Genomic DNA, 27,865 nt, shown 5'->3' on the forward strand with positions numbered 1-27,865 from the left:
AAGAATATAATAATAACAACAATATTCAAAAAGTTAAAAAATAATAAAAATGCAATTAAATTAGAATAGACTTTAGCTCGATTCAATAAAAATTAAACTCATTTTTTAAAAAATTCGACTTAACTTATTCACATGTTTCTTGACCTTTAACTTAATGAGCCAATATTAAATTTTATATTCATTAAATACTTTAAGCACAATGAGTTAGACTCAGATCTGTAACTTAATATCTATATTTCTAACGTATATTCAATTGAAAAAGAATTTAGTCAATCCAAAACCCTTAAACTATAAAATTTACATGATAAAAAAAAAGCCTTATAGAATTATAGAAGTAATCCCTACTACCAACCAACCAATGACCCTATTCACATGTTGGCAAAGTAAAACCTATAAATAAATCGAAATTATATATTTAGGCAAAAGAAGTCATCCTATTGGATTCTGTCAGGATTTCATCACTTTCGCCTTGCAGAGCCATAACCGGCTCTTCTTTGAAACTGGTTCCTCAAAAATATCAGTTCCAATATCAATTCCATTGGATTCTGTCAGGATTTCATCACTTTCGCCTTGCAGAGCCATAGCCCGCCTCTTCTTTGAAACTGGTTCCTCAAAAATATTAGTTCCAATATCAATTCCATTGGATTCTGTCAGGATTTCATCATTTTCGCCTTGCAGAGCCATAGCCCGCCTCTTCTTTGAAACTGGTTCCTCAAAAATATCAGTTCCAATATCTTCAATCATCTGAAGACTATCACGTGTGACATTGTCATCTGCTGCTTCAGAAACTTGATGCAATTGTATTGTTGGTGTTTGTTGAAATAATGAGTGTTGAACTCCTTTATTGTTGCCAGCCCACATCGTATTTGAGTGCTGAGAAATTTCCATGAGAGAGTAAATTGGCATACTGATAGCAGAAGAATCAGTAATATCTAATAAATGCTCAAGGTTTTCCATGGATGTACTCTTTTTTTCACATCGCTCATCTTCATAAGTTGATTTTGCTTCATTTCTAATTGGGCAATTTTCAATAACCCATATGTCATCCAAATCATCTGATGCACAACCAGATGTATCAAGAGATAACTCAGCCTTGTCATGCTCTGCTTGTATAGAGATTTTTGCTCTATGACCACAACCGCCTGGTAAGTATGGCAATGAACATGATTGCGGTGTAATTCCAGCCACCTGCTGGAAGTTAGGATCTGTAGTTGTATACATAAGTCGCTCACTGAGACCTGTATGTTCCTGTGAAAATACAGTAAGAGCAAGGAAATTAGTAATGTCACCATGCATTTTGACTTTTTCACACTGCCCTTTGTGTTTTGTTATGTTTAGCACAAAGCCCCTTGTCAGTTCTATTAACAAAAACACCTTTTTGGCATAATTCTTTTGAATCCAAATAAAACAGTGACTGGCACTCTACTTGAAATGTTCAGATAATCTCTGGCTTCACTAGTGAAATGTTTAGATAAAACAGATGCAGTTTGTACAGAATTTGAGCTATATAGAACAGCAGAAATAAAAACATGTTCAAAATGTGCAGTAACAACTAGGATTATTTAGACTACTGACGCCATTTACGCTCAACTAACCACAGTAACTTCTCTTGTTAAAACTGGGATACATTTAAGTGTATTCTTATATGAAATTTTAAATTTAATTACAAACTATAATTACATAAGTAAATAGTGTATGTGCAATAATCATTACTTAAATTTAATACGTTGTTCCACCAACCCCAACAAACATCTTTATTTCTGCTTAAAATCAATTTGCGCACTATGGTTTTGATTGATATGCCACTCTTTATTTGCATTGTTCTATGTAGCACAGGCCCTTAAGTAGCTGTGTTAGTATCATCGGAACATTTTAACGCATAAGTCATGTAAAAATTTCACAGCAGAAGTGCCAGTCATTGTTTGGCTTTAGTAGAATGATACCTTGGGGACTTGTTAACCATTGGGAGAAAAGTAACAAAGTCAAAACCACGTAACGACACAGTGGTTTCAACCCAGACCACAAGGGGGAAAAATAGATTTAACGCTTAAAATAATGTTAGGAAGTAGAAATCATATGAACTTTTCTATGATTATATAAACCAAGTAGGCGGTACTGTGATGGGGCCTAAGTTAATGTCATCATATAAAATGTAATGCAGGCAGCATTATTTATGGTTGTCTAGATGATGACGGTGATGATGATCAGAGAACCAAAACACTTCTTAAAAATTTATGTCCTTAACACATTTCACAAAAGTGAAACATACATAACTTGAAGCACTTGAGTAAAATGAGGTAAAACTGTAAACGTCAGAATTTTTCAGATTTTTAGCATTATCATAATCACAGACTGAAAATTTGTGTTAAGTGTGATGGGCAGACGCAAATCCATCCCCATGTAAAGTCAAAACACTTAAGAGTGAGATAATCTCCTAATGTACCCCCTTCCTCCAGCTGATATGTGGCTACACCATTAAAAACACCCCTACTTTTTTGCTGTTTTATTCCCAATAACAATTCCTTAGTTTTACTGCTTATTCCCTATCAATATCCTATTTTTTAGTGGGAGAGTTTTCAAATTTCAAATGAGATTGTTGTGTTATACCTAAGCTAAGTTATTACAACAATTTACACCAATTACTTATACATACATCAAAATTTAAATATAAAACCATGCATTGCATCACGAGGACAACTATAAAATATCTGAAATCATTGAAGCATTGAGTGAAACGAAAACTACAAGAACACGAGATCCTAATGATCATCTATGTTACGGAAAATTTCATGTAGGAGTTTAGTGCAAGTATCGACTTCAAGAATCACAAAAGCCTACTGAAGCATGAGGGGATGAAGAAACACGCTATATCCCATAAAACATGCAGAAAGAGGGTGCCACATGACCCGAGGAAAGAAGTTCAAAAAACTTTAAAAAATGACATGCAAATCCAAACAAAAAAATTAGAGTAGGTACCTCTATTGAAAATATTGAACCATTGAGACAATGATCAGATGACCGCTGGTCAAAAGATTCGCAATGTCCCAGCAAAGTTCCTGCTGTAGCTTCTGGGTCAAAAAACTCCTTAAGAACCATGCCTGAAGTGTTAAAAGAATGAGGATCCAAAGATGATGATGCAGACAGTAGAGTGATTTCTATTCCCTGGCCAGAATGCGAAGTTGATGACTCCCCATTGGTTTCAGGACATTGAACGCCAGTTCTGTTCTCATTATTTTGTGAGTAGTGGTGGTCATCACTGTAGTCAGAGGAAAACACTTCATGTGCACTGTGATTTTCCACGAGGTCAAAGATTAACCTCTGGATAACAGTTCGCTTGAGAAAAGCCTCCGCAGGTGGAAACCAGTTCAAATTGAGCTAGAAAATTTCTAGTTAGGTTAGGTTGTAACCATATAAGAAACCATATGAATCAATATGGAAGTAACCAGCCATTCTTGAAATGTTATGAGGAAATATATTGACAAAGCGAGGAACTAAAAAAAAATTTGGGGGTTATGTAATACTTAAAATTGGCATGATCAAAAGCTCAACATGATTTTTATTTTTATTTTAAAAAAAAAATAATTTGAAATAAAACAAAATTGAGAAAACGACTTACAAAGTTGGAGAATTTGGGTAGTTTGAATGGATTGAGATTAAGAGGAGCTTCAGCCAGGAAGAGCTCTAGATAGTGAAGTAGAAAAAGGCCGCAATCATATGAGTTTTCTTGCTGCGGCAACTGTCAAGGAATGATTATCCAGTCACAAAACGTTAGTAAGAACTAAAAACACCAGGAACAACTGAGAAATAAATTCAATAAGCACGACCTTCTGCATTTTCCTTTATTCTTTTTCCAAATTAAAAGCACAAAAAATATGGGGGGAAATTATCAAACAACGGGATTTTCTTTGGAGGTGTAACATATAAATGATATGTCTCTTTTTCTCAATTCCAGAATATAATATCTGCATTTTATAAGAATGATTAGACCCTTTAACAGTGGGCAAAGAGACTCTTGAGTTCATCAATAGCTATGTAAAGAGATTTTTGAGAAAGAATTAGCCCACTTTTTGAAGTAGTTTTCCTAAACAATGTATAATCAATTTTCCAGCAAAAAAAACTGAAATTTGCATAATTTAACAGTAAGGAATCTTTAAAGAAAAATGCGTATCTCAGTGGTTTTAATTGTAAAGCTATCAACATGTTAGCAGGTAATACCGCAACTGAGAGAAAACGCATATTCAAGAATCTTGAAGAAAGGTCTTCACATGTATCCTTCTGCCTCTCTCTCCATTCTTCCCACAAATAACTGTCAATTGCAGATGATGAGTCCATGTATAACTCGCTACGTTAACTTTTTAAAGTGAGAATACAAACAAGTCTAAGGAATAGGAAAGAAATAGTTGATAGAAATGAACAGATAATATTATAGAAATTAATGTGGCAACTGAAGAAAGGAAATAGAAAAAAGAGAGACAGAGACAGAGCTATAAAAGAAACTGAAAATGCTAATACATAGACTATGAAGCAACCATAAGCACATAAATTTTTCAATTGTTTGTTTTATTTATCACTCATAATCACATAACCGATCATGATTTTTTTTTCTAATTTACTTTATTTAATCAAAAAAAAGAATTCATTAAGGGAAAGAAGGGAGCAAATTCAGAGTTCAAGCTCAATTTAAATGAGAAAACTAAAGAGCCACAATAATATAGTGCTTCAAATTATAAGATTCAATGTGATGCTTAACAAAAATATGGATTTTCTAATTACTAGGTTCATCATTCTATAATCTTTCAAAGTCCTAAATTATGAAATTCACCAGTATATGTATGTACAAATAACCTAGAAGCACCTTCACTTGAAGATGATTTTACAGTTCATTAAAAGCAAGATCAACAATTTGAGCCCTGTTTCTTAGATTTAAATACGTATAATTTGTACAAAAAAGTTGGAGCGTAACTAAGATAAATTTAAAAAGCAGGTTAACAGGAGGTGAATTGTTACTTATAGCTGAGTTTAGGCATGGATTAGAAGAGAAATTGGCATTTATAAAGTGGAAGAGCTAATCTAGGCATGGATCAGGAGGAAAATTGACATTTTTAAATATGAAAAGTTAACTCATGATGTAGTGGTTTTCAAATCATTCATTTGCTTGTTTGTGCTTCAGGCAGTAAATCAGGTATGGTAAATGCAAAGAGAAGTTGCATCCCCATGCTCCAACTTGCACATGCGTATACAACACCACCGGATCTTTTTAATGAAAAAAGAGCGTACAAACCGGTATACATATTTACTTCTTTTTGGACCAACAACGACAAGGGGAGGAATGGAAATGTGTAGTTGAGAAGCTCAAAAATACCTTTGCACAAGGTTTTTCAGACCGCTATGATATCCTTTGATAGAATCCATATGCAATATACAGGGTACCCTAGGTGACTTGTCCAGCTCTTCATCTGGAATATGAATAATAACATTATCTCTGAGAATACAGATGTTTACAAGAAAGGAATTGAACAAGTCAACAACTCACCATTAAAACTGGCCATTTCGCCAGGATGACAAATGACTATTAAACTCCAGTGAAGACTGCCATTATAGCCAAAACTTAATGTTGATCGGAACCCCAATACAGATACAAATAATACAAATAAGTAAAAGTTTGATAGACTCTTACTTGAAGTTCACAGGTATGAAGATATAATCCTTTTCAAATAAATTTATTCTTCTTGTCCATTTACGAACACGTAGAAATGCTGCTTTACTGTCAGAAGCACTGGATGGATTTTTGTCCATATCAGCCAGCTTCCGGAAGAAAAAACTATTAAAAAAATGGAATCTAGGCTTTTCCTCCTCTTGTATCTTGTTCTTCAGATATCTACCAAAATTAAGCATTTTGAAATTGTTATACCCATCTTTCATGTGGAATGATGTGAATCAGAATCCAGAATTTTCTTCATTTAATATTTTCTACTTGTTTAATGTTATCCAGGAATATACACACAATGTTTTCCTGTTCCTCTAGCCCATAAATTCTTACATATATGGTTATCTATTTTCATCTCTAAAATGCATTTAAGAAAATCATATGAATGCATCTAGGTTTAACAAAGGATATGATATTTTACCCAAATATAAGGGAAAAGATAACGGAAGCTCCATGGTTCACAAATAACAATCAAAGAGCTAGACTCGACCACGGAGAACAAAAAAACAAGTGAATTTTTTTCACAAAACATTCTTAAGAAAGTGATTAATAAAAATTTAGACTAAAACTAATGTAATATTCCAAAAGGAAAACATACATGTACGAACTTACTGGATGTAAAAGTCAATAATCGTGTCATTGATGAATGTGTCTGGCTGTAATAGATCAAAATCTCTCTTACTTAGGGAAACAGCATCTGGATCTCCTTTTGGATAGACAACTTCATCAAAAGGCTCCTGAAAACTGCTTCAGATATAAAATGTCAGACTTAGCCACCATACAGTATTTGGAATACCCTCTCTCCCAACACCCCCCAACCCCACTTTAAAAAAAAAAAAAAAAAACAATAACATGCAAGGGAGAATGCAACAGTATTGAATAGGTATAAAAAAGATATCAAGAGATTTTACACCTACTGTAACTATAAGTGACAAACAATTAAAAAGGACGAGTATTCGAGGATTTATGCATAAAATTTTACCCAAAATGATAACAATAGATACCACGCATTTTTCTAATGTAATGTATTGGAAACATGAAATATGATCAAAAGGGAACCGTGGACTCCAACACACATTTCCAACAAATAGGCCATTAAGGATATTCACAAAATCCTAAGCCAAACATCTCAACACAATGCATGAAACAGGATGAACTATAAGATTAATAGACATCATATACCATGCAAAGGCAAAATAAATAGGAAATCAAAAAGCACCAAAGCAGATAATAAAATCAAAGCCTTTGCTGTTATATCAACATATCTATGTATAATTGTTAGAAAAATAAAGAAATAAACAATTTTTACTTACTTTGGGAAGTAGCATCTTGTTCCAAGTGAAAAAATTTCATCGCCTTCGACGTCCATACTACAAGAGAACACATAATTATATGTAAAATATTTTATTAAATGAAGTTATGCAAACTGACATTTAGAACACCAAAAAAAAAGTGAAGTCATAATGATAATAATCTGCCACAAATCAATCCTAGACAACTTCATGTCATTTTCAAACCAATAAGTAAACTAAAGCACGGCAAATGAAATCAGACATATATGTTTATATTCAGAACTCAAAGATCGCAAGTAACAGAGTCCTGTTAAGACTCACTGAAATCTATCAACTATAGTTGATGGAAGCCTTCAGAGTTCACCTATAATTGTAAACTTACAATCTACAGCAATATTCTACAGAACAATTGATAAGTAACTGACCAAGGAAAAAAATTAAAATTGTATGACTTACTCAAGCACAGTATTCCAAATAGCCAAGTATTTCACATTAAGAGATGTGATCTGTTTCTGTCTCAGGGGCCAATTGGAATCAACAACTGCAATCTTCAATTCCTGAATGCCTAGCATAAGTGTAGGTATGTGGATATAATCAGCAAGAGGAGAAGCTACTATCTGCAAAGACTCTGCTAACTCATAACACTAGAGATTACCCAAATAAATTTTTAGTTACAGCTTACTTGAAAAATGTAAAATCATGTCAAGTACGCCAAGATATAATGAATAGAACAATTCCACTTTAACCAACCACATTAAGTACACTTACCTGAAGTACAGCTACCATGATTTGACTGAGCTGCATTACTTGATATTACACAAAGCTTCATCATGACCATTCCACTCTGAATAAAGGAAACATCAGTAAATGCAGAATTCATACAAAAAAAACATATATTGCAAGCAAAAGAGTTTCAACGGAACTTTAAAACTCACACTTTGAAACGATTGACACTTAATATTGACGAGATCATCAACTGCCCATTCAATATTAAAGACCCCTTGCTTTGCACATGCAGTTGAATCATTGATTTTGATGCAATAACGTGAAAAGCTTAACTTTGGCCCCACAAAATAATTATCATGGTATATAACATAATCAGGATGAAGAATAACTTCCATATTTGTGTCACCCTGAAGATTGCAGAAAGAAAATAATAGTCAATACAAAAGCTGAATCAGCACAATATACTACAAAAAATAGTTATATATTAAAGCTAAGAGAATGCAGAGCTTCCACTTGTACTTCAGCTTATATTTTGGGATAAAAAGTAGGTACAACTTTATGAAGCAGTAAGAGGGGGGGTGGAGACTCAAACCAAATAAAAAATTTAGCAGGCATCTATAATCAAAATAAGTAAATTGAAATGAATTACAAAACAGTAAAAGAAGAACTGCCTCTGCCCAAAATTTGAAAAATCTCATAAGGTGAAAAAATTGCAGGTATTATTTATATCTTTTGCAAAAAGATTCTGTGAATATAAAAAGAGGTACCATGTCAGAATTGCCTCTGCAATGATTCAATCCATAACCATCCATTGAAGCTGAAATTTGCAAAATTTTAGTTTAGTTAGTAAAATGCAACATAACATTTTCAAAAAAAAAATATGTGATGTAGTTGATAAGTATAAGGAATCCAGGATTACAATAAAATAAACCATTCTCTCCGATATCAGATGTAGGACTTGATGGGATACTCTCATTCATGCACTCACCAGCTTCTGAATTAATGTCAACTGATTCACTCTGCAAAAAAATTGAACATAGATATTAATCTTGCAATTGATTCCTCTCTTTAGGATGTAATCTTACAAATAGAAATTACAGTACACTGGATGGAGACCCCAAAGGCGCATGACCTACCTGGCTTGGCTGAGGTGAAGATACGCCACCACCACTAGCGATGCAATTTGATAGTTTCACAGCTTCCAACTCATAATTTTTTTTGCTATGAAGTGTGCCTATGAGTTGGAAGCTGTGAAACTACTAACAACTGCATCAGCATCAACACAAGGAATACTGGCAATATCCTTCACACAGACCTTGTCTACCTGGGAAACTGTAAATATATTAAGTGTGTCAGCTTAAAGAAAAACAAAATATCATGTAAACCATAATGAAATTGAGATGTAATTTTTTATAAAAGAAGAAAACAAGGTATGGTACATGTCAAGAAAACTATTTCAAATTGAATTATAATTGCATGGACTAAATCACAAAGCTAAAGCAGATCTTCAACAATAAAAATCAGGACTCTCAAAATTGGCAGTTGGAATTCGTTTTCTTGTTTCAGCTTTGTTATAAAGTAATTGCATTTATATTGGGTTTTTTGGCATGACATATTTCCTCACTCGAAAGCCTTCAGTATGACCCAACAAGTAATTTTCAAGGAGATTTGTGGTGAAAGGTACAAAATCTAAGCAACAGTAAGAAATTGGACGCATTGAGATTAGGGATTGAGCATTGTTCTTGTAATCTTCATTGATCATAGTGAATTTTCTCTGTTTCACCCATGGATGTAGGCCCATATTTCGTTGTAGGTCAAATCAAGCTAAATTCCATGCCGATTTCTCTTCTTTCTAATTTCTGTTTGCGACCCTAGTTACACCAAGCTTCAATTGTGTTTTGGAAAATTTCTTTTTCGTTCACTTAGGCCAAGTGTAACTTCAGGGAATGTACTCTTCCACATGGGTAACATCTTCCTACAAATTGTCCATGCTTGAATCCAAAAAACTATTGCATAAAGTGTCATGCTAGATATATAAAACAATTCATGAGCCTCCAACTTACTATTTAAGCTTTTAGGATAGTTAGTTCTTCATATGGTATCCAAGCCTCTATGACCAAGTGATCAAGAGTTCAATCCTTAACATCTTCATTCTTCATAGTTAGATAACAATTTAACACAGAGTAAAGTGGGTTTGTGCATTGTCCATATTTCAAACCCAATAGGTTCTTGCATGACAACAAGACATGTTAGAAATATAAAACCATTGCTGAGATCTAATCTAATATCTTAAACCCAAAGGAGATTTTAACATAGAGTAAAGTGAGTTTGTGCATTTTTCATATTTCAAGCCCAACAAGTTCTTGCATGACAACAAGACATGTTAGAGATATAAAACCATTGTTGAGCTCTAATCTAATATCTTAAACCCTAAGGAGATTTATTTCTTGAGAAAACCATTATACCAATTGTAATGCTTCATGGAGTGAGAATTGTTTACTTGACACATCTAAATCCAATTGTCAAAATGTAGAGATTGTTCTATTTAACATGGAGAATGATAAGTCACCAACGAAAGTTGGTTCACCTGGTCGAACGACTAATAACATTTGCATGACTTGGGTTCAAATTAGGTAATATGCAATCCCACTGTAAATCCTCACTTTGGTTGGTAGTTTTACTTGACCTTAAGAATAGGGAGAGCCTCTGCTCATTGCTAGACACTTCTGTACAATACTCAAACTCAACCTTCATGGACACTGGTTTATGTTCCCTCCCTTTTATTGCTTGAGAAGACCAATGTTGAGTTTGGCACCTCAGGTGAAATATCATTAAAAATTTAAAATTAGTGGCTCGTATGAAAGTCATTCATTATAGTGAGGTTTATATTGTCGGTTTACAAAAACCATTAATTTATTTAATAAATGGAAGGTTATATAAACCTATAACCAATGTAGAAATTTTTTTCAACAATTGTATATCATTTTTACATTCGTAAAGAAAATTGTTTATAGAAATAACAATTTCATGTTTGGTTTATTAGTGTTTGACAAGGTTATCTTTATAGTTTCCTTCATTCTCATTCCTGCAAAATTTGTATTTCAGTGAAGAAATTGGTCAGGGGTGATATTCTTAATAATTATAAATGAGGATTCTATTTGATTTTGAAATCCTACTTATATCAGTCATATAAATAAAGAAATCGACAAAACTATTTCTAAATCAAATCAAATCCATTTTTAACTATTCCAGATTCCATCCCTCAATTCCTCCTATTTGCATCTCTACCAAGATCACTGTACACTTGAGATTATCAAAATTTCAATTCAAAACGCAATAGGGCTACTTTTATTTTTAGATTTATTGAAGCACATAAATTTTATCAACAAGTACATGCATTCCCATGTAATAATTGTAGCGAAGACTATCCTCTTAAGTATCAAGTTCCATTCTCGTACTCACAGAACTACCACATTACTATCCTCTCAGTATCAAGTTCCATTCTCGTACTCACAAAATTACCACATTAATACCTCAGTATCCAGCGTTGCTTATGCGGCCAACAATCAAAAAGAAAACAACACGACTTATACAGCTACATGCATCATTGGAAGAAAGTAGAAAAACAAATAAACCAATTGACACGGAATTGAAAAAAAATAAAAAATCGTTTGTTTCGTATAACAGAGAGTTTCTCGAAAATCGCCTTACCGTAACCGAGAAACTCGTGCGATTGATCATGGAGGCTAGGTTTGTTGAATTCGCCGCGATGTTTCGCAGAGGAAATCTCTTCCTCATTCTTGGAATCTAACGGTGCCAAATCCCTACGCGGAGACACGTTCATCATCGTCCCAAGGGTTTTAGGTTCCGAGAGCTGAATGGAAGACTCAGGCGCGCAAGAAACTGTTGGAGATGGGTTAAGAGCTTACGAGCCCACGGCTTAAAATAACTTCTTATGAAATATCGAAAATACCTTTTTACCCTTCCTCTGAGTGCGTTTTATTTAATGTATTGAACATAATCAAAATCTCGATTTAAATGTGTAATTTTACGATTTGTTTTCAATCAAATCGATTTCATTAAAATTTCAAATGATTTTATGATTTTTTTTACATTTAGATTTTTCGTTTTATAATTTTTTATTCTCCTTCCGATTTTAGATAAAATTTCCATTTTAACTACCATGATCTTAGATATTAAAAATACTTTTATTGCACAAAATATTAAAACTATTTTCAATAAACAAAACATTAAATTATAAATAGATATATTTAAAATATCTTCAATTAAAATAAAATTCTAAAATATTTTAATTTTATAAAATTCAAGACAAATTTTACAATTATTCTTTTAAATTTTTAAATAATAATCGAATTATTGTAAAATAAAAGTTGAATATGTTTTTAAATTAAAAAATACCCTTTATACTAAGGTAACCTTAGTCTAAAACCATAGACAGACAAAGTACTTAAAAAAAACAACTGAAGAGCAGAGATGTTACTTTACTACAGTCTACAACTAACAATTCCGGAATTGAGGAAACCATTTTAAAAGGAAAAGCATATTATAATCATGAAAAAATTATGATTAACATGATGATAAAATAAAATGCACATAGAGCAATAATTTTGGCCTGTGGAATTGATATTGAATCCAACAATAGAAAAACTCTTAACATTAAAGATTTGTTTACTAAAATATTTTTATTTTTTTATAATTTAATATTTTGTCTATTAAATATATTTTAATATTTTATAATCAGGGTATGCTTGGCATTCAAGAGTAAAGTAATTAATATGAAAGTAAAATTTTATCATTAGAGATTTTTATATTTACGAGGAACGGAAGTAAAATAATTTTATCATTAAAAGTCTTAATACTAGAGATTAAGGGGTGTACTGGATTAAGATTTTAAAAGATTTTAATATATTGTTTTTGGACAAAAAAATCGGTTGGTATTCGATTAGAATTTTAATGGATTGAAAAAAATTCACGTGGTATTCAATTAGGATTTTAATAGATTGAAAAAAAGTCACGTGGTATTCGATTAGGATTTTAAATGATTATTTCCAAATTCGTTGGTATATTCAATCAGGATTTTAAACAATGGAATCACAATCTCGTTATATTCAAAAAATTCAATGATTTTAATGAATTTTCTATTGTTGTAGATTTCGTGAGATTTTTTAGTGAAAAATATAAATAGTATGCATCTCTCACAATATCATCCTAACCCCTATGATTTCTTGAGATTCTTCTTTTCTTCTTCCTTTGCAGGTTGACGACTGCTCAAAATTGGGTTCAGCAATGGGAGCTTCATCAAAACCAAAAAAGAAAAAAGCATATTTTTGGACGATTTTTATCACAAAATAATCTGAAAACAACAAGCCAACAAGATTTTAATATAATCTATCTCAAAAATAAATATTTTTGAGCCATTTATGAGAAATTTTGGAAGTTTAAAAAATGATTTTTCAAGCTATGGGTCGCGATTTTTCTTGGCACAAAAACGTGTGATTTTTATATTAAAAACGATATAAAATAGTGAAAAAATAACATGGAAACTAAACCTTCAAACTAATTTTTGTCTTACATCAATGAAACAATATCAATTTAAAGAAAGATTGAAACTTTCATAATATGAACCCTGTATTTCGTAACAATACATTTATGAACGAAATTCTTTCACTATAAGAAACAATTTTTATGTCAATAGATAACCAAAAATTTGTTTCTCAAAAGCCCCAAAGCAATTTAAGGTTTCAATGTATCGATTGAAATTTTTTTGAAAAATTTTATAAACTTTCATGTAATTAACCCAAAATTTCATATTCGAAATTTTCTTTGAATATTTAATGAAAATGTGCATATGATATATGGTTAGAAAACTCTCATCACGTAAAACAAAAATCCCAAGTTTTTCAGGATCAATTGCAAAAAATTCCAAACAAAATTTTATCATGAACTTTAGGTTCTATATGCTAATTTAGAATTATTTTTATAATTAAAAAAAATTGGGTCTTATAATCATATATGCATAGCTTTGATACCAAATTAAGAAGATAATTTTCAACCCATTATATATGTGAAAAGCTGTTGTTTAGTAATTTTGAATATTTGTTAAAAATTATATTATGTTTTACTGATTGAGAAAATTATATTAGGTTTTACTTTTTTTTATTAATTTCATTGCATTTCTTTATTATTTTTTTATAGGGAAGATTATACTTACAACCTATTTTTGTTTACAACCATAACTTAACCGATGATTTCCGTCAATCAATGATTATTATTTTCGCAAATCAAACTCATTAATTAATTACAATTTGCAATGAATGATAACCGTTGATTAACGAAAATCAACGATTAAGATATGATTGTAAAATGTTGTAAACAAAAATATGTTGTAAGTATAACCTTTGGCTATTTCACCCTTTTGCCCCTCATTAATTATTTAATAATCATTTTGTCCCTTATTCAGAACTATCTACCAATCTGCCACTCTTTAATTGACTAAATTGAATATTTAATCGATTAAATGGTCAAATGAAAATTTAATCGATTAAATCTTCAACTTAATCGATTAAATATTCCTCTTTATCAGAAGAACAACCTTATGCATGGGAGATTTAATCGATTAAATAGGGAGATTTAATCGACTAAATCTTCAAGTCAACGATTTTTGCCTATTTTGGCCATTTAATCGATTAAATTTTTGGCTTAATCGATTAAAGAGGGGCAGATTGGTAGATAGTTCTGAATGAGTGGCAAAATGATTATTAAATAATTAATGAGGGGTAAAAGGGTGAAATAGCCTATAACCTTTCCCTTTTGTATTGACTCTTGTAATTTTAAATGTTTGTTAAAAATTCATATGATTTTTTAAAATCTTATAAATCCATATTGTACTTTCAAATCTTATAAATTCTATTAAAATCCTTTAAAATCTAATCTTATGAAATCTTGATTGTAAAAAAAGTTTTTTAAAAAATTCTTTAATGTCTCTTCACTTCTAAAATATCTTTTAAAATCTGTAGGATTTTTTATCACAAAAAAATCTTTTAAAATCCTAATCTAATACACTATACACCCCACTAAGTGATATACATGTTATAATTACGAGGAACGGAAGTAAAAAATTTCCAAAATTTAATTTGTATGTATTTATAATTTTTATATTATTAATTAATAATAAGGTCATTTGAACATGTACTCTAAAAAATTTTGGTAAGAATTTTAAATAATAGAAATATTCAATAAAAATATAATATTTAATATATTTAAAACTTAAATGCATTATTTTTATTTATTAGTTTTTTTATATCCTAAATAAATATTATAAGGAGATTTTTTTTGCATTTGTCATAATAATGTGTGGGAATTAATATGAAATGATTTCATTTGTTCATTATCAAATTAATTTTTATCTAATTTTTTTTTCTAATTTTTTTCTCATCTTTTATCATTGTCAATTTATAGATAAACAGCCGAGATAATTCTCATATATATATATATATATATATATATATATATATATATATATATATATATATATATGTGTGTGTGTGATTATATTATTTAATAAATATAAATTATATTTACAAAATAATATGATAACACATTATTAAGTAGTAACATAATTTTCATATACAAATAAAACATTATAATTTAAATTTAAATAATAAAAAAAAATTCGGTAGACAAATAATAATAATTTAGCTAACAAGTAACTTTACAATAAAATAATGAAATAATAAATTAAAAAAAATTAATCCATTACAAATTTTACTGTTTCATATTTCTTAGTTAAACTCAGCATAAAACTTTGCCAATTATTAGAATTCAAAGGAACATGTGTCCATTTATTGGAAACCTGAGATCTCAAACATAACAGTGTATGTTTGGTCATTTTTTTCAATTTTTCTCTAATAAAATTATTTTATATCAAAATAAGTTGATTCAAATACATAATTAATACATTTTTATTTCATAAGAATATTACAAATGTATATAAGTTAAAAATAAAAAATAACTGTTGAGAATTAAAAACAGGCATGCTTGCACTTACTTCATTAATGAGAATTGTCTTTCAAGTTTTATGGCGAAAACTATCATCTTGTAACTCTAGATATATGCAAAAAATTACTCTTATGCTACATATGATAACTTTCTCTCTACACATCCTTCGATAACTGTGTTACATCTTTCTTTTCTTTTCTTTTTCTTTTTCAAGTGGTGGAATCCACGAATTTATCTTTATGACATCAGATAATTTATCTCCTTTAACATGAGATTAATAAAACCCTAGATATATACATTATATTTGATCATCAAGTAATATAAACAAATGGAAGCGTAGCGTAATTATCTCCATGTAAATCAATTTGTACTCTTTGTGCATTTTTTTTTGTAGGTTTCTTTGTGCATTTTTTGAATTGAAATTATTTGTCTTTCTCAGGAAAATAACATATTCTTGATCAATATTATCTCTAGATGGGGTAGTAAGAACTTACTTTGATTTATTGTAGACGGTAACCCAATTTTTTTTATTATTAGGCTCATTGGCTTATAAGTAGCTTCTAGCTTAAAAATAAGAGGATCCAAAAAGGCACCTAGTTGGGGGATTATCCAGTCATTTAGGCCATTCTAATTCAAGATTTTTTTGTTTGGATTCTTTATTTTGATCACTTAATTTACCTAATAAAGTAAATAGCATTATTTATATCAAAAAAAAAAAAATAGCATTACATAACTAATTAGCAATTCCTCAGTCTGGATCTGAAACGCTTCCACGGTTCTCTCTTGCAACATACTTTAAGACTAGTTATAAAACTCATTCACTTCAAACTTTTTCTCGTGGAAATAATTTTATCTCATATACACATATATAAAAAAATATAAAAGACTCATTTTTTATTTATCTCTCTTCTTTTATCATAATCCGACTCCATACACTTTTATGATTTTTTTATAAAAAATAATTTTATCTATTTTCTTATTTTATATACCTATAAACAAGAAAAATATTAAACATTTATTTCTCTTACGTTTTCTTTTTAATCCTCCATCCTAATATACTCTAAGGTTGCTTTTTATACATATTGAAGTACAATATTACAAACAAATTAGAATAGTACAAGTGTTATCCAAAAAAAAAGTAGAAGTGTTTGAATCACATGATAATATTTTATACTTTTAGTAATTTGATGTCCAATGCATATGACTAAAAAATTTGTAATATCCATAAATAGAAAAAATCAAAATTTATTACGATACCCTTTGCTGTATATTTTTTTTGGAGAAATAAAGCTAAAATAATAAAGGTGATAAAATAATGAGTTCTTTTTTTCTGCCGTCAATGTAGATAAATTATTTACATTAAACTTAAAACGACGTCGTTTTGTGACAGAAATCAAAATATTTTTGCAATTATAATTTATTTCAAGGTTATAATAATATTTCTCGTTATAATTTTTTAATTTTTCAATCCAAAACGACATTGTTTTGAAATTAAATGTAAATAATTTATCAACATTCACCGTAGAAACGTTAAAAGCTAAAATAATAGTTAAAAAGAATTTCACTTATCGTGGATCAAAATTCAACTCGGGATTCTACCAAAAAGAAATTGACATACAAAATCTCTCGCGAGAAGAAATAAAAGGAGAAACAAAAGAATCCTATCAAATTAATCTTCACCACAAAAGTGCAAACTTCCTACTACCGCAGCAAGTTTAGAACTTACATGCACAACAGCGTAAACGCCATGCAGAAAAGATGGATGCTCTAAATTTTGCTCAACACAACAAATTAATAAGTTTATATTTGAATTGACTATAAGGTTCCAACATTGCAGCTTCACATAGAAATTCTTGCTTCCGCGTGATGTAAAGAAATTTTTCTTAAACCCAGTCAATTACCACCATAAGGTTTTATGGAATCCATAGAAGTTAAGTCACAAGAAGTAAGAATTCCTTATTAATGTTACATTTACATCGTATCATTTTAATTAGGAAAGGGCAACCTGAAAAGACCAAATGACTTGTTAATTCATGAAACATCACCTTTTTCTCAAACTAATTAGGGTCGGGTAGATAAATAATCCAAAAAAACAAACAAGAAAAATGACTTGTTAAATATGTAGCAAATTGTAGCGGGGTTAAATAGTAAATAAACAGAAGGGACAGAACAACGTTTAAGTCTGAGTTTCTGTTTGAGTGTTATGTGGCGTTTGCTTACCCTAACTTAAGAGATGTGTCAGAGGAATCATCCTCAAGAGAGGGGCCACTGTTGCAGCTGCAGACATTATTCATAGATTCTGATGAGACAACTTCCTTCATGGCAATATCTGACTCCACCAGGAAAGAACTTTTTTCCTTACACAGCATAGCCATCTATACGATCCAATTAGCTAAATTAGCTTTTCTAAAATCAAATTAAAAGAACCCAAGATCTTACAAAATAAATATACAATGAAATTCTTATTTCTCATACCTTTTGCTTTAACTGCTTGTTCTCATCTTCTAACTCGATTCCCTTTACTGGCATATGGTTAAATAGTGCAGAGAAAATTAAGAAAGTAAAATCCTCATAATTCTAATGTGACTGTAAAACTAAAAACAAAGACATCTATATGGCGGAAGTCATTATTTCACTAAATTCTAATAATATCACAAAAATTGAAACGGAGGCTTTAATGTTATATCTTGCGCTTTTAGGATTACATGTACATAATTTGACCTTGTACATATATATATAACAGTAATATCTGAGCATCTATATATGTATAACTACGATACTAGACAAGAATCTCATCCTTTTGTGGGTCCAGAGCAATATATAGTACTACATATATAGTATTTCAATTTGATTATTTTGATTTAACATAATATTATCATGTATAAACTAAGGGAAAACACTTTCTCCTTTAATAGGAGAATTATTTTCTCATGTTAGTGAGAGATCGTTTTGCGTGTAATATTTTTTTCATTTTTTATTTTTTGTTTATGGTGGGATCCATTTAAATTATGTATGTATAGAAATTTTTCTAATCTCATGTTAAATGAGAAATGGAAAGCCCATAAACTAAGTTCATCATCATTTAAAAAAGCTACCTACAGTTTATCAAAAACAAAAACAAAAAAGCTACCTACAAACCTTATTCTGAAATGCAACAATCTCGTCCATAATCCGATTTTCCTGAATGTAAAGGTTGCATTGAGTTATGGTATAAATCAACAAGTAACAGCAGGGATGTGTCTGTTAAGAACTTTGAGGTCACCACCCAAAAACTAGCTCAAAGGGTGAGAGTGTCCAAGGTCTTATAAAGGTCACATTAGTTGCCCATACAACCAATGTAGAACTATATTTCTCAACAGTGTCCAAATTAAACAAATGACGTCGCGCGTGTATACCTTTGTCTCAATCACGCGCTTGAGTCCTGTTACAAGTGTTCTCTCCAGTTGTTGCAAGTCATCCAAGTTTAGCCCTTGAAAATCCTCACCTTTCATCCGCCTGGTCAAAATATATGAATGCTGGATTTTACGCACAAACCTAAAAGCATTTTCTTTTCTTATATGTTATCTCTTTTTTCAATTTAAGAAAACTGAGAAACCTTAGTTGCTGGGCTTTATCAGCAGTTTCCTTACTCAATTCAATGTTGTTGCTATTATTCTCTACCTGAAATGAACGACAGAATTTGCCAAATTATATTAGTAAAGCTGTATCAACAATTTTGTGGAACTTAAAATTAACCGTACAGCCTAACAGTAAGAACTAAGCGGGAATTTGATTAATTACATCACTGTCTGATAAACCAGAATGAATAAAACAAAGATATGAAACTGCATAAACAAGGAATCAAAAAGAAAATGTTATGCATGTATTCAATCCGAAATTATAGAAATTAAGAAACATGTTGCGAAAGGCTTTCACAACCCTACACCATTTCAGCTTGGTAAATTTTGCCAAACAGAAACATTAATAGTGACATATATAATCATTTTAGAGAAATATGTTAAAAAAAAAAAATCATTAATATATTTACCTAATAGCTTCAATTTTTGGACTGAAATATTAGAGTCCTTTTTATTATGACCAATTAGTCACGAATTTGATTATCACAAGCTTTATTTTATTAATAAATAATTAAATATTATTGAGTTTCTTAGTATGATAGGTGGACCTGTGCATTATTATCATTTAAATCTAACAAGTTCTCATACAAGGGAACGTGTTAGAAAAATATGTTATAAAATATAAAAAAAATCATTAATATGCCTTCTCCTAGCAATTTAACGTTTTAGGTTAAAATTTCATTGAACACCTGCCTCTTTTGATTGCAATGAGACCTAAGCACATATATTTCCTTATCCTAATACTAGAAGGAAGCCACCACTTTTACAAAATGCATTTTTGGGAAAATAATTTATCCGTCCATGCTGGTATACATGAACGAATAAGTGGTGGCACTGCAATGATAATAAATCTATGGGAAAATCTAACAAATATAATGATATAATAACAGGGAAAGAGGAAGTAATGAAACTGCAGTAACTCGACGCTACGTATACATTATATTGCTTGTGCAGGAGCACCCGAACCATCATCGTAAGAAACTTTTCTTGTAATTTTATATGCTTCTCAAATATGCAGAAATGATCAATATTTATTTTTGTAAAATTAACCTGCAGACTATGTTTCTAAACTTCTAGAACGTGTAAAATTGTCCATTTATATTGTCAAAAAAGCAAATACTGGAAAGAATACTTTTCTTCTATTAATTCTTCCTCAAGTGAGGTCTTTTATACACAGAGAAACAATTCTATATATCAGTATCAGAAACAGATCTGCATCAGTAACAGAATAACAAAAAACAAATTGCTAAACTACTTCCCCCTATTTTCTGATTACAGTTGTTATTCCTATCTTTTAAAACAACAATTTAAATTCAAACTTGGATTTTAACACTCCCCCTCAAGTTGGTGCATGAATGTCTACCATGCCTAACTTGCCAATTGCTCTTTCAAATACTTTTCCAGAGACTGCCTTTGTTAAAATATCCGCAAGCTGATCTTCTGACTTTACGAATGGGAATTGGATGATCTTCTGGTCTAGCTTTTCTTTAATAAAGTGTCTATCCACTTCAACATGTTTGGTTCTATCATGTTGAACTGGATTAAATGCAATTTCAATGGCAGCCTTATTATCACAGTGTAGATTCATAGGCTGATCACAATGAATCCCCAAGTCCTTCAAGACACTCTTGATCCATAATAACTCACAAACACCATGTGCCATTCCTCGGAACTCTGCTTCAGCACTTGACCTTGCTACCATTTTCTGTTTTTTGCTTTTCCATGTGACTAAGTTACCTTCCACAAAGGTGAAATATCCCGATGTGGATTGTCTAGTGGTTTTATCTCCTGCCCAGTCCGAATCTGTATAGCCCTCAATACTCTGGTTGCTTCCTTTCGAAAAGAGTAGGCTCTTTCCTGGAGTCCCCTTTAAGTACCTCAATATTCTAAACACAGCATCCATATGATCTTCACTAGGATTATGCATAAATCTACTAACAACACTTACCGCATAAGCAATGTCTGGCCTAGTGTGTGATAAGTAAATTAGTCTCCCCACCATCCTTTGGTATCTGCCAATATCTGTTTCAACTTGGTTAGGATAAATACCAAGTGAGTGATTCATCTCAATAGGAGTTTCTACAGGTTTGCAAGCCAACATTCCAGTTTCGGTCAAGAGATCTAATATATACTTTCTTTGTGACAAGAATATTCCTTGTTCTGACCTTGCAATCTCAATTCCAAGAAAGTATTTCAAATCTCCTAAATCCTTCATTTCAAATTTTGTTGCTAAGTGTTGTTCTAATAATTTCATTTCACACAAATCATCACCAGTAAGAACCATATCATCAACATAAACGATTAATACAGTTACCTTTCCCTTCTTCTGTTTGATGAACATGGTGTGGTCTGCATTACTCTGTTTATATCCAAACTTCTTCATGGCTAAAGAGAATCTACCAAACCACGCTCTGGGTGACTGTTTGAGCCCATACAAGGCTTTCTTCAACTTGCATACTTCATTTCCTGTTGTTCTAACTCTTGGTGGTATTTCCATGTAGACTTCCTCTTCTAAATCTCCATTTAGAAATGCATTTTTTACATCGAATTGTTTCAAGGGCCAGCCCCTATTGGCTGCTATGGAAATTAGAATCCTAATTGTGTTGAGTTTGGCCACCGGAGCAAAAGTTTCTTGGTAATCAACTCCATACTTTTGAGTGTATCCCTTGGCAACTAACCTTGCTTTGTATCTATCAATGCTTCCATCTGCCTTTAATTTCACAGTGAAGACCCATTTGCACCCAATGGTCTTTTTTCCATGTGGTAATGTAACCAGCTCCCAAGTAGAATTTTTCTTTAAAGCTTCCATTTCTATCTTCATGGCTTCCTTCCACTTTGGATCTTCCAAGGCATCCTGCACACAACAAGGAATACAAACACTAGATAATTGATTAAGGGTCAGTGCATATGATTCGGATAGTCTATGGGTGGACATATAATTACCAATTGGGTATTTAATTTTGACTTTGGGATCAGGTTCATATATCTGTTTTGGTATTCCTTTAGTAGCTCTTTGTGACCTTCTGACAACAATATTAGGAGAATGAGAAATAATGTCAAGGTTTGAAGGAACTAAGATAGGTTCGGTACTTACCTCATTTTGTGTTTTCAGTTTGATGGGCAGGAACATCCAAGGGTGACTCCTCGGTTATGTGTGTTAAAGGTGGTGGCTCATCAACTGAAGATGTGTCTTGTGCAGGTACAGATTCTGTTGTAGTGGGGATATCGCAATGCACATTTGATTCTGCAGGGGCTGATTCGGATTCAATAAAAGGCACAACTTGTTTGCAAGTCCAGAAATCTTCTTCTCCAATATAATTAGAGCCCCTCTCCCCCTGAGAAGAAGAAGTCGAAACTCCCCCTGAATAATATGCCTCAGATTCATGGAAGGAGGCCTCCAAAGTAACATGCATTTTGTGAAGAAGTGGATCAAAGCATCGATATCCTTTTTGCAAGTCAGAGTAACCAACAAATATACATTTTTTGGCACAAGGATCCAGTTTGGTTCGCAAAACTCTGGGGCACATGAACATACACAGTACAACCAAACACTCTAGGTTCAAGATTAGGAATGTGGGGAAGGGAAAAATAGGATTCTAATTTTTGTTGAGGAGTCATGAAGTTGAGAACACTAGAAGGGGTTCTATTGAGCAAATAGGCAGCAGAGGTAACAGCCTCACCCCAATAATGTTTAGGTACATTCATGTCAAACAAAGATGCACGAACCACTTCTAACAAATGTCGATTTTTACGCTCAGCCAAACCATTCTGTTGAGGGGTATAAGGGCAAGATGTTTGGTGTCGAATGCCACGATCTGTGAGAAACTGAGCAAAGTGGCCATCCATATATTCCATGCCATTATCAGTCTGAAGAATCTGAATTGGAGAAAGAAACTGAGTTTGAACCATACTGTGAAATTTTTTAAACGCAGAGAAAACATCCCCTTTGTGGCGTAACAAGGAAATCCAAGTCATACGAGTACATTCGTCAATAAAGGTTACAAAGTAATATGCTTTGGAAAAAGAAGAAACTTTAGCAGGGCCCCAAACATCAGAATGTATAACTTGAAAAGGAATGGAGCTTTTATTAAGACTAGGAAAAAATGGAATTCTGTGGCTTTTAGCCATGTCACAGATATTACATTGAAATTCAGTTTTATTGAAAACAGAAAACAAATGAGGAAATAGCTTCCTAAGGTATCCAAAAGAGGCATGACCGAGCCTCCTATGCCATAGCCAAATAGATGCTCTTGTCTGATCTTCAGTAGTAACAGAACAAATTCGAGTCAGGGAAGATTCAGTGCCATCCGACATCTCCAGGAAATAGAGTTTTCCACGCTTAACACCATAGCCAAGGGTCCTCCGAGTGGGGATGTCCTGAAAAACACAAAATGATGGCCAAAAAGTTACTGTGCACTGAAGGGCAGAGGTAAGTTGGCTTACTGATAATAAATTAAATTCAAGAGAGGGAACAATGAGTACAGAATCAAGGGATAAATTTTCTGAAAGATTAATAGAACCTTGACCAGTAATAGGGGAATTTTTACCATTGGCAGTAGAAACTACAGACTGAGAGGATGGACCAACATTGGACAAATACGTAGGATTCCGAATCATATGGTCTGAAACCCTTGTATCAATAACCCAGGAATTATTCGAAGAGTGTGCAGAGAAAACCGAAGGCTTACCCAGAATTCCTGCGGAAGTAGTGTTGGCAGTAGGAGGAAAAGGTTCCTTGTCGGAAGTGGTAGTCAGTGATTTGCCTGGAAGTTTTTTCCGGGGCCGTTTATTGAAATCCCACCATTCAGGATAACCAATGAGTTCATAACATCTCTGTTTGGAGTGCCCATTCTCACCATAATAAGAGCAAGTCCGGAAGGAGGGGTTGTCCTTGCGAGGCTTCGAAGGTTGAGGAGCAGGGTCAGAGCGTGAGGGATAAGTCAAGAAGGCAGTGGTGTCAGATGGTTTCGGTGCATTCATGGTCAGACGCTGCTGGAACTCGCGACGAACATATGCATAGGAAGACTCGAGGTCCAACTTGGGATCTTTTCGGAGAATCTCCCCTCGAACTGTGTCAAACTCAGGGTCCAATCCACTGAGAAATATATGGACACGAAGACGGGCCATGGCTGAAAGCGTATGAACAACACCATTTACCGTGTCAGCCTGAGTAGTCATGCGGTGATCAATTTCTTGAAAGATAGAGAGAAGTTCGTTATAATAGACTGAGAGAGGGCGACCATGTTGCTTCGTGGTGAAAGACCGTTGGTTCAATTCGAAGAGGCAAGACTCATCGGAGTCATCATAAAAAGTTCGGGACGCTGCATCCCAGATCTCCGTAGCTGTTTCGAGTCGAATAAATCGCTGCATCAGGGAAGGACTCATGGAATCAATCAGCCAGCTTTTAACACGCTTGTTGTCAGTGATCCAAGCATCATAGGTAGGATCATCGGGCTTTGGTTTCGAGGAGGCACCGGTGAGAAAGCCACTTTTATTTCGAGCCCCAATCCGCATGTCCATAAGTTGGGACCAAAGGGGAAAGTTGGTATCATCAAGAACAACAGTGATGGGAAGAGAAGAGTTATCATTTTGAAGGATGATTTGCGGGGAGGCAGAATTTTGTGGAGGGTTGGGATTGGAGTTTTCGGTTTCGACGGAGTCGTTCATTTTGGGGAATGAAGGCAATTAGGTATTTGGAATTGTTGGATAAAAAATAAACAAAGCGGGTACGGGTGGGTTTGGGTCGAGTAAAAAAAAAAAAGGAAGAAAGGGAGAATTAATGGCAGAAATAGTCAAAAATAAAATAATGGGACTATGGAAAACTTAGCCCCTTCCTTGGATCAGAACACGACTCTGATGCCATGTCAAAAAAGCAAATACGGGAAAGAATACTTTTCTTCTATTCATTCTTCCTCAAGTGAGGTCTTTTATACACAGATAAACAATTCTATATATCAGTATCAGAAACAGATCTGCATCAGTAACAGAATAACAAAAAACAAATTGCTAAACTACTTCCCCCTATTTTCTGATTACAGTTGTTATTCCTATCTTTTAAAACAACAATTTAAATTCAAACTTGGATTTTAACATATATGAATTAAAGTATATAATATGCAAATGATCTTAAAAGAGTATTTGCATATTACGGTGCTTTTTTACACAAATGTTGCAATTAGGTTTGGTTATTTCAAATTTGGTGTAATTTTAAATTTATATTTTCTTTACTATATGGAATTGTTGGTCAAAGAAAATAGTAAGTTGTGGTCACATACCATGCACGGCTTTAGGGTAAATCGACATCTTCATTATTTACCACTTTCCGAATATAATAGGAATAACAATAGGAATAACAAGAACAACTTACACTGGTGTAAAAATAATAAATCTTATACCTAATCTTATTCGCTAATTTTCGGGCATCAGACGATCATAATATATTGGATTACACTCATTCTTACACTAGTGTAAAAAGATCTTGTCCCAATATAGCATTATAAAAATTATACTAAAATGTATGTTAAGCCAACAATTCCATAAAACTAATATTAAAATTTTAAATTTATGTAAATATGAAAAAAAAATTACTACAAATTCGTGATTGGGACCTATAATTTTCTGAAATTCACATTATTTATCTCACAAAATAAATTTGAAATTACACTATATAATAATGAAACGTAATTACAACGTATAAGTTAAAAAGCCTATTACCAGCTAAACACCAAAAAACAGTGAAGAAGTTTTAAAAAAAAATTATTAGATGTGAAGTTATTAAGAGCACAGCAATACTCCACAATTCAATATGGTTAACTGAATCGAGAGGCATAAATCGAATATATCAAAGGCTTACATTATAATAGAGAAGAGCCAACCCATCTACCAAATAAAGGCTATATGCCACCGTTTGATTATATATCGAAGGCAATCCTAAACCACTTAGTACATTAGATAAAACATGTTAGAACCATAAATAAAATAAAAGTAAACAAAGTCCGTCGACGCGGAAGATCTAAGTAGCTTCACAGCTCTATCCTATTTTCTTCATATATTTCTCACATGTTCAATAAGTTGATCAAACGTAAGTGATGAAATCCTCACGTTATTTAGTTAAATTGAGGGAAAACCTTAAATTCATTATCTTAAGATTTTGAGTCTATGATCCAGTGTCAAGTCCAATATTATAATTTCTCCCTTAGCTTATTAATAGAGGTCTCCCTTATGCTAATAAGTGATACTAGAGTCAATGGTTTAATTGATAGAATATTTGAAGACTGTGCTTAGTGTTTGAGTTCAATTTCAACTTATGATATAACATTGGAAAAGACTTGATTCTTTGAGTAATAACTCTATGAAAAAAAAAAAAAAAAAAAAACTTCTACTAAAGGAGGAGAAGGAGAGCGTACTACACGTCGAAGGTAAAAATGTTAAAAATTTAATAAAGTCAATGTTAATTAGGAATAAGTTGAATGATTAACATATTATATGGTTGTTATATGTGAAAACACCCACAATAACCAGTATGCCCTTCCCTAAACTATTAACTTTCCATTAAAATTAAAAAGAAGAAGATAAATAGCGTGTGATACGAGGTTGCTATTCATAGATTACATTACAATCAACTTTCATCTCTCTCTACCTCTCTCACACACACAAACACACTCAGAAATATATAAATGATGCACATAAATATTCACTGACAACATAATTAAGAATGCAAAATTCATATCCTAAATGAGTTCTTCAAATGGAAAGAGAAGTGAAAACAGTATACAATACCATACCTTGAGCTAGGATATTCAAAGAGCTTCCCAGTAGCTGAGAAAATAACAAGACCAACCTCAGCATCGCACAGCACAGAAAGCTCTTCAGCTTTCTTGAAGATCCCTCGTCTCCTCTTAGAGAAGGTCACTTGCCTCGCCGTTACATTGTCAATTTTCTTGATCTTGATCTTCCGCCTCGCCATCGATCTTAATTATTTCTGTAGAAAACAGAATCAAAAGTCATTTTCCATATATTTTTTTCTCATAATAATATACACATAAATTATGAAATAAGAAAAGGTCATATATATAACAAATAGGCTTTATTAATCTCATGCAACAGGAGAGGAGCTCTCTCATACTATAGAAACAATCATGTGTGGAACCACCCACAATAGAAAAAGATAAAAAAAGTAATATGAAAATTAATGTATGTGTAGGAGAGAAAAACACTTTTCTACTATGTAAGAATATATTTTCTCATAACAAATACTGGGTTTCTGCTAAATTTCCAGATTTAGTCAACTCAAAGTCACAAAACCCTAGTGAAAAACCAGTGCCAGATCTGGTTAATAGGAAATCCAGTAAGAGAAAACCTAACCTATAAAACTAAAAAGGAAGCTCATTAGCATGCCATAGTCCAAAAAAGCTTTGGTTGGATGAGTTTTGATTTTGTTGATTTAATTTGTCACTACCCTGGTGTGCTTGTTTTGCACTCCAGCTCTATCTAGACCAGTGAAA

General features: G+C 32.2%; 2 protein-coding genes across 4 annotated transcripts; both read right to left on the reverse strand.

Annotated features, from left to right (window-relative positions):
- Window positions 1-248: 248 nt before the first annotated feature.
- Window positions 249-11,612, reverse strand: LOC133293996 (probable ubiquitin-like-specific protease 2B). Of its 3 annotated transcripts, none has more exons than XM_061492636.1 (17): window positions 11,437-11,612; window positions 9,010-9,057; window positions 8,862-8,923; window positions 8,645-8,744; window positions 8,493-8,542; window positions 7,935-8,132; window positions 7,768-7,843; window positions 7,456-7,564; window positions 7,021-7,077; window positions 6,320-6,451; window positions 5,678-5,776; window positions 5,534-5,589; window positions 5,363-5,456; window positions 4,216-4,306; window positions 3,617-3,736; window positions 2,977-3,375; window positions 249-1,248 (listed from the first exon to the last, which is right to left on the reverse strand). In XM_061492636.1, the coding sequence occupies exons 1-17, from the start codon at window positions 11,570-11,572 to the stop codon at window positions 448-450; spliced, it is 2,628 nt and encodes an 875-aa protein (XP_061348620.1). In that variant the 5' UTR covers window positions 11,573-11,612; the 3' UTR covers window positions 249-447. The 3 variants fall into 3 exon arrangements, with proteins under 3 accessions (XP_061348620.1, XP_061348619.1, XP_061348621.1); XM_061492635.1 differs by having other exon boundaries at window positions 5,678-5,878; XM_061492637.1 differs by lacking the exon at window positions 5,678-5,776 and having other exon boundaries at window positions 5,534-5,607.
- Window positions 11,613-17,657: 6,045 nt separating this feature from the next.
- Window positions 17,658-27,339, reverse strand: LOC133293997 (MADS-box protein SVP-like). Its single transcript, XM_061492638.1, has 8 exons — window positions 27,146-27,339; window positions 20,681-20,744; window positions 19,340-19,404; window positions 19,140-19,239; window positions 18,883-18,924; window positions 18,220-18,261; window positions 17,965-18,119; window positions 17,658-17,749 (listed from the first exon to the last, which is right to left on the reverse strand). The coding sequence occupies exons 1-8, from the start codon at window positions 27,325-27,327 to the stop codon at window positions 17,731-17,733; spliced, it is 669 nt and encodes a 222-aa protein (XP_061348622.1). The 5' UTR covers window positions 27,328-27,339; the 3' UTR covers window positions 17,658-17,730.
- Window positions 27,340-27,865: the final 526 nt, after the last annotated feature.

Source organism: Gastrolobium bilobum, unplaced genomic scaffold (genome assembly GCF_033153095.1).
Source record: "Gastrolobium bilobum isolate Gb01-03AN ecotype WA unplaced genomic scaffold, APGP_CSIRO_Gbil_v1 utg15022, whole genome shotgun sequence".
In the NCBI taxonomy this organism is placed as follows: Eukaryota; Viridiplantae; Streptophyta; class Magnoliopsida; order Fabales; family Fabaceae; genus Gastrolobium; species Gastrolobium bilobum.

What these genes read in the sequence shown, in the direction of transcription:
- LOC133293996 (XM_061492635.1), bottom strand. Translation starts at nt 11,572, where the DNA reads ATGATGAACGTGTCTCCGCGTAGGGATTTGGCACCGTTAGATTCCAAG. An exon ending in TTCATACCTGTGAACTTCAA is followed by an intron (nt 5,590 to 5,677) that starts GTAAGAGTCTAT and finishes CTATAATGGCAG; the next exon opens with TCTTCACTGGAGTTTAATAG. An exon ending in TACCCAAATTCTCCAACTTT is followed by an intron (nt 3,376 to 3,616) that starts GTAAGTCGTTTT and finishes GAAATTTTCTAG; the next exon opens with CTCAATTTGAACTGGTTTCC.
- LOC133293997 (XM_061492638.1), bottom strand. Translation starts at nt 27,327, where the DNA reads ATGGCGAGGCGGAAGATCAAGATCAAGAAAATTGACAATGTAACGGCG. An exon ending in GATAAAGCCCAGCAACTAAG is followed by an intron (nt 19,240 to 19,339) that starts GTTTCTCAGTTT and finishes TATTTTGACCAG; the next exon opens with GCGGATGAAAGGTGAGGATT. An exon ending in AGCGCGTGATTGAGACAAAG is followed by an intron (nt 18,925 to 19,139) that starts GTATACACGCGC and finishes CTTTACATTCAG; the next exon opens with GAAAATCGGATTATGGACGA.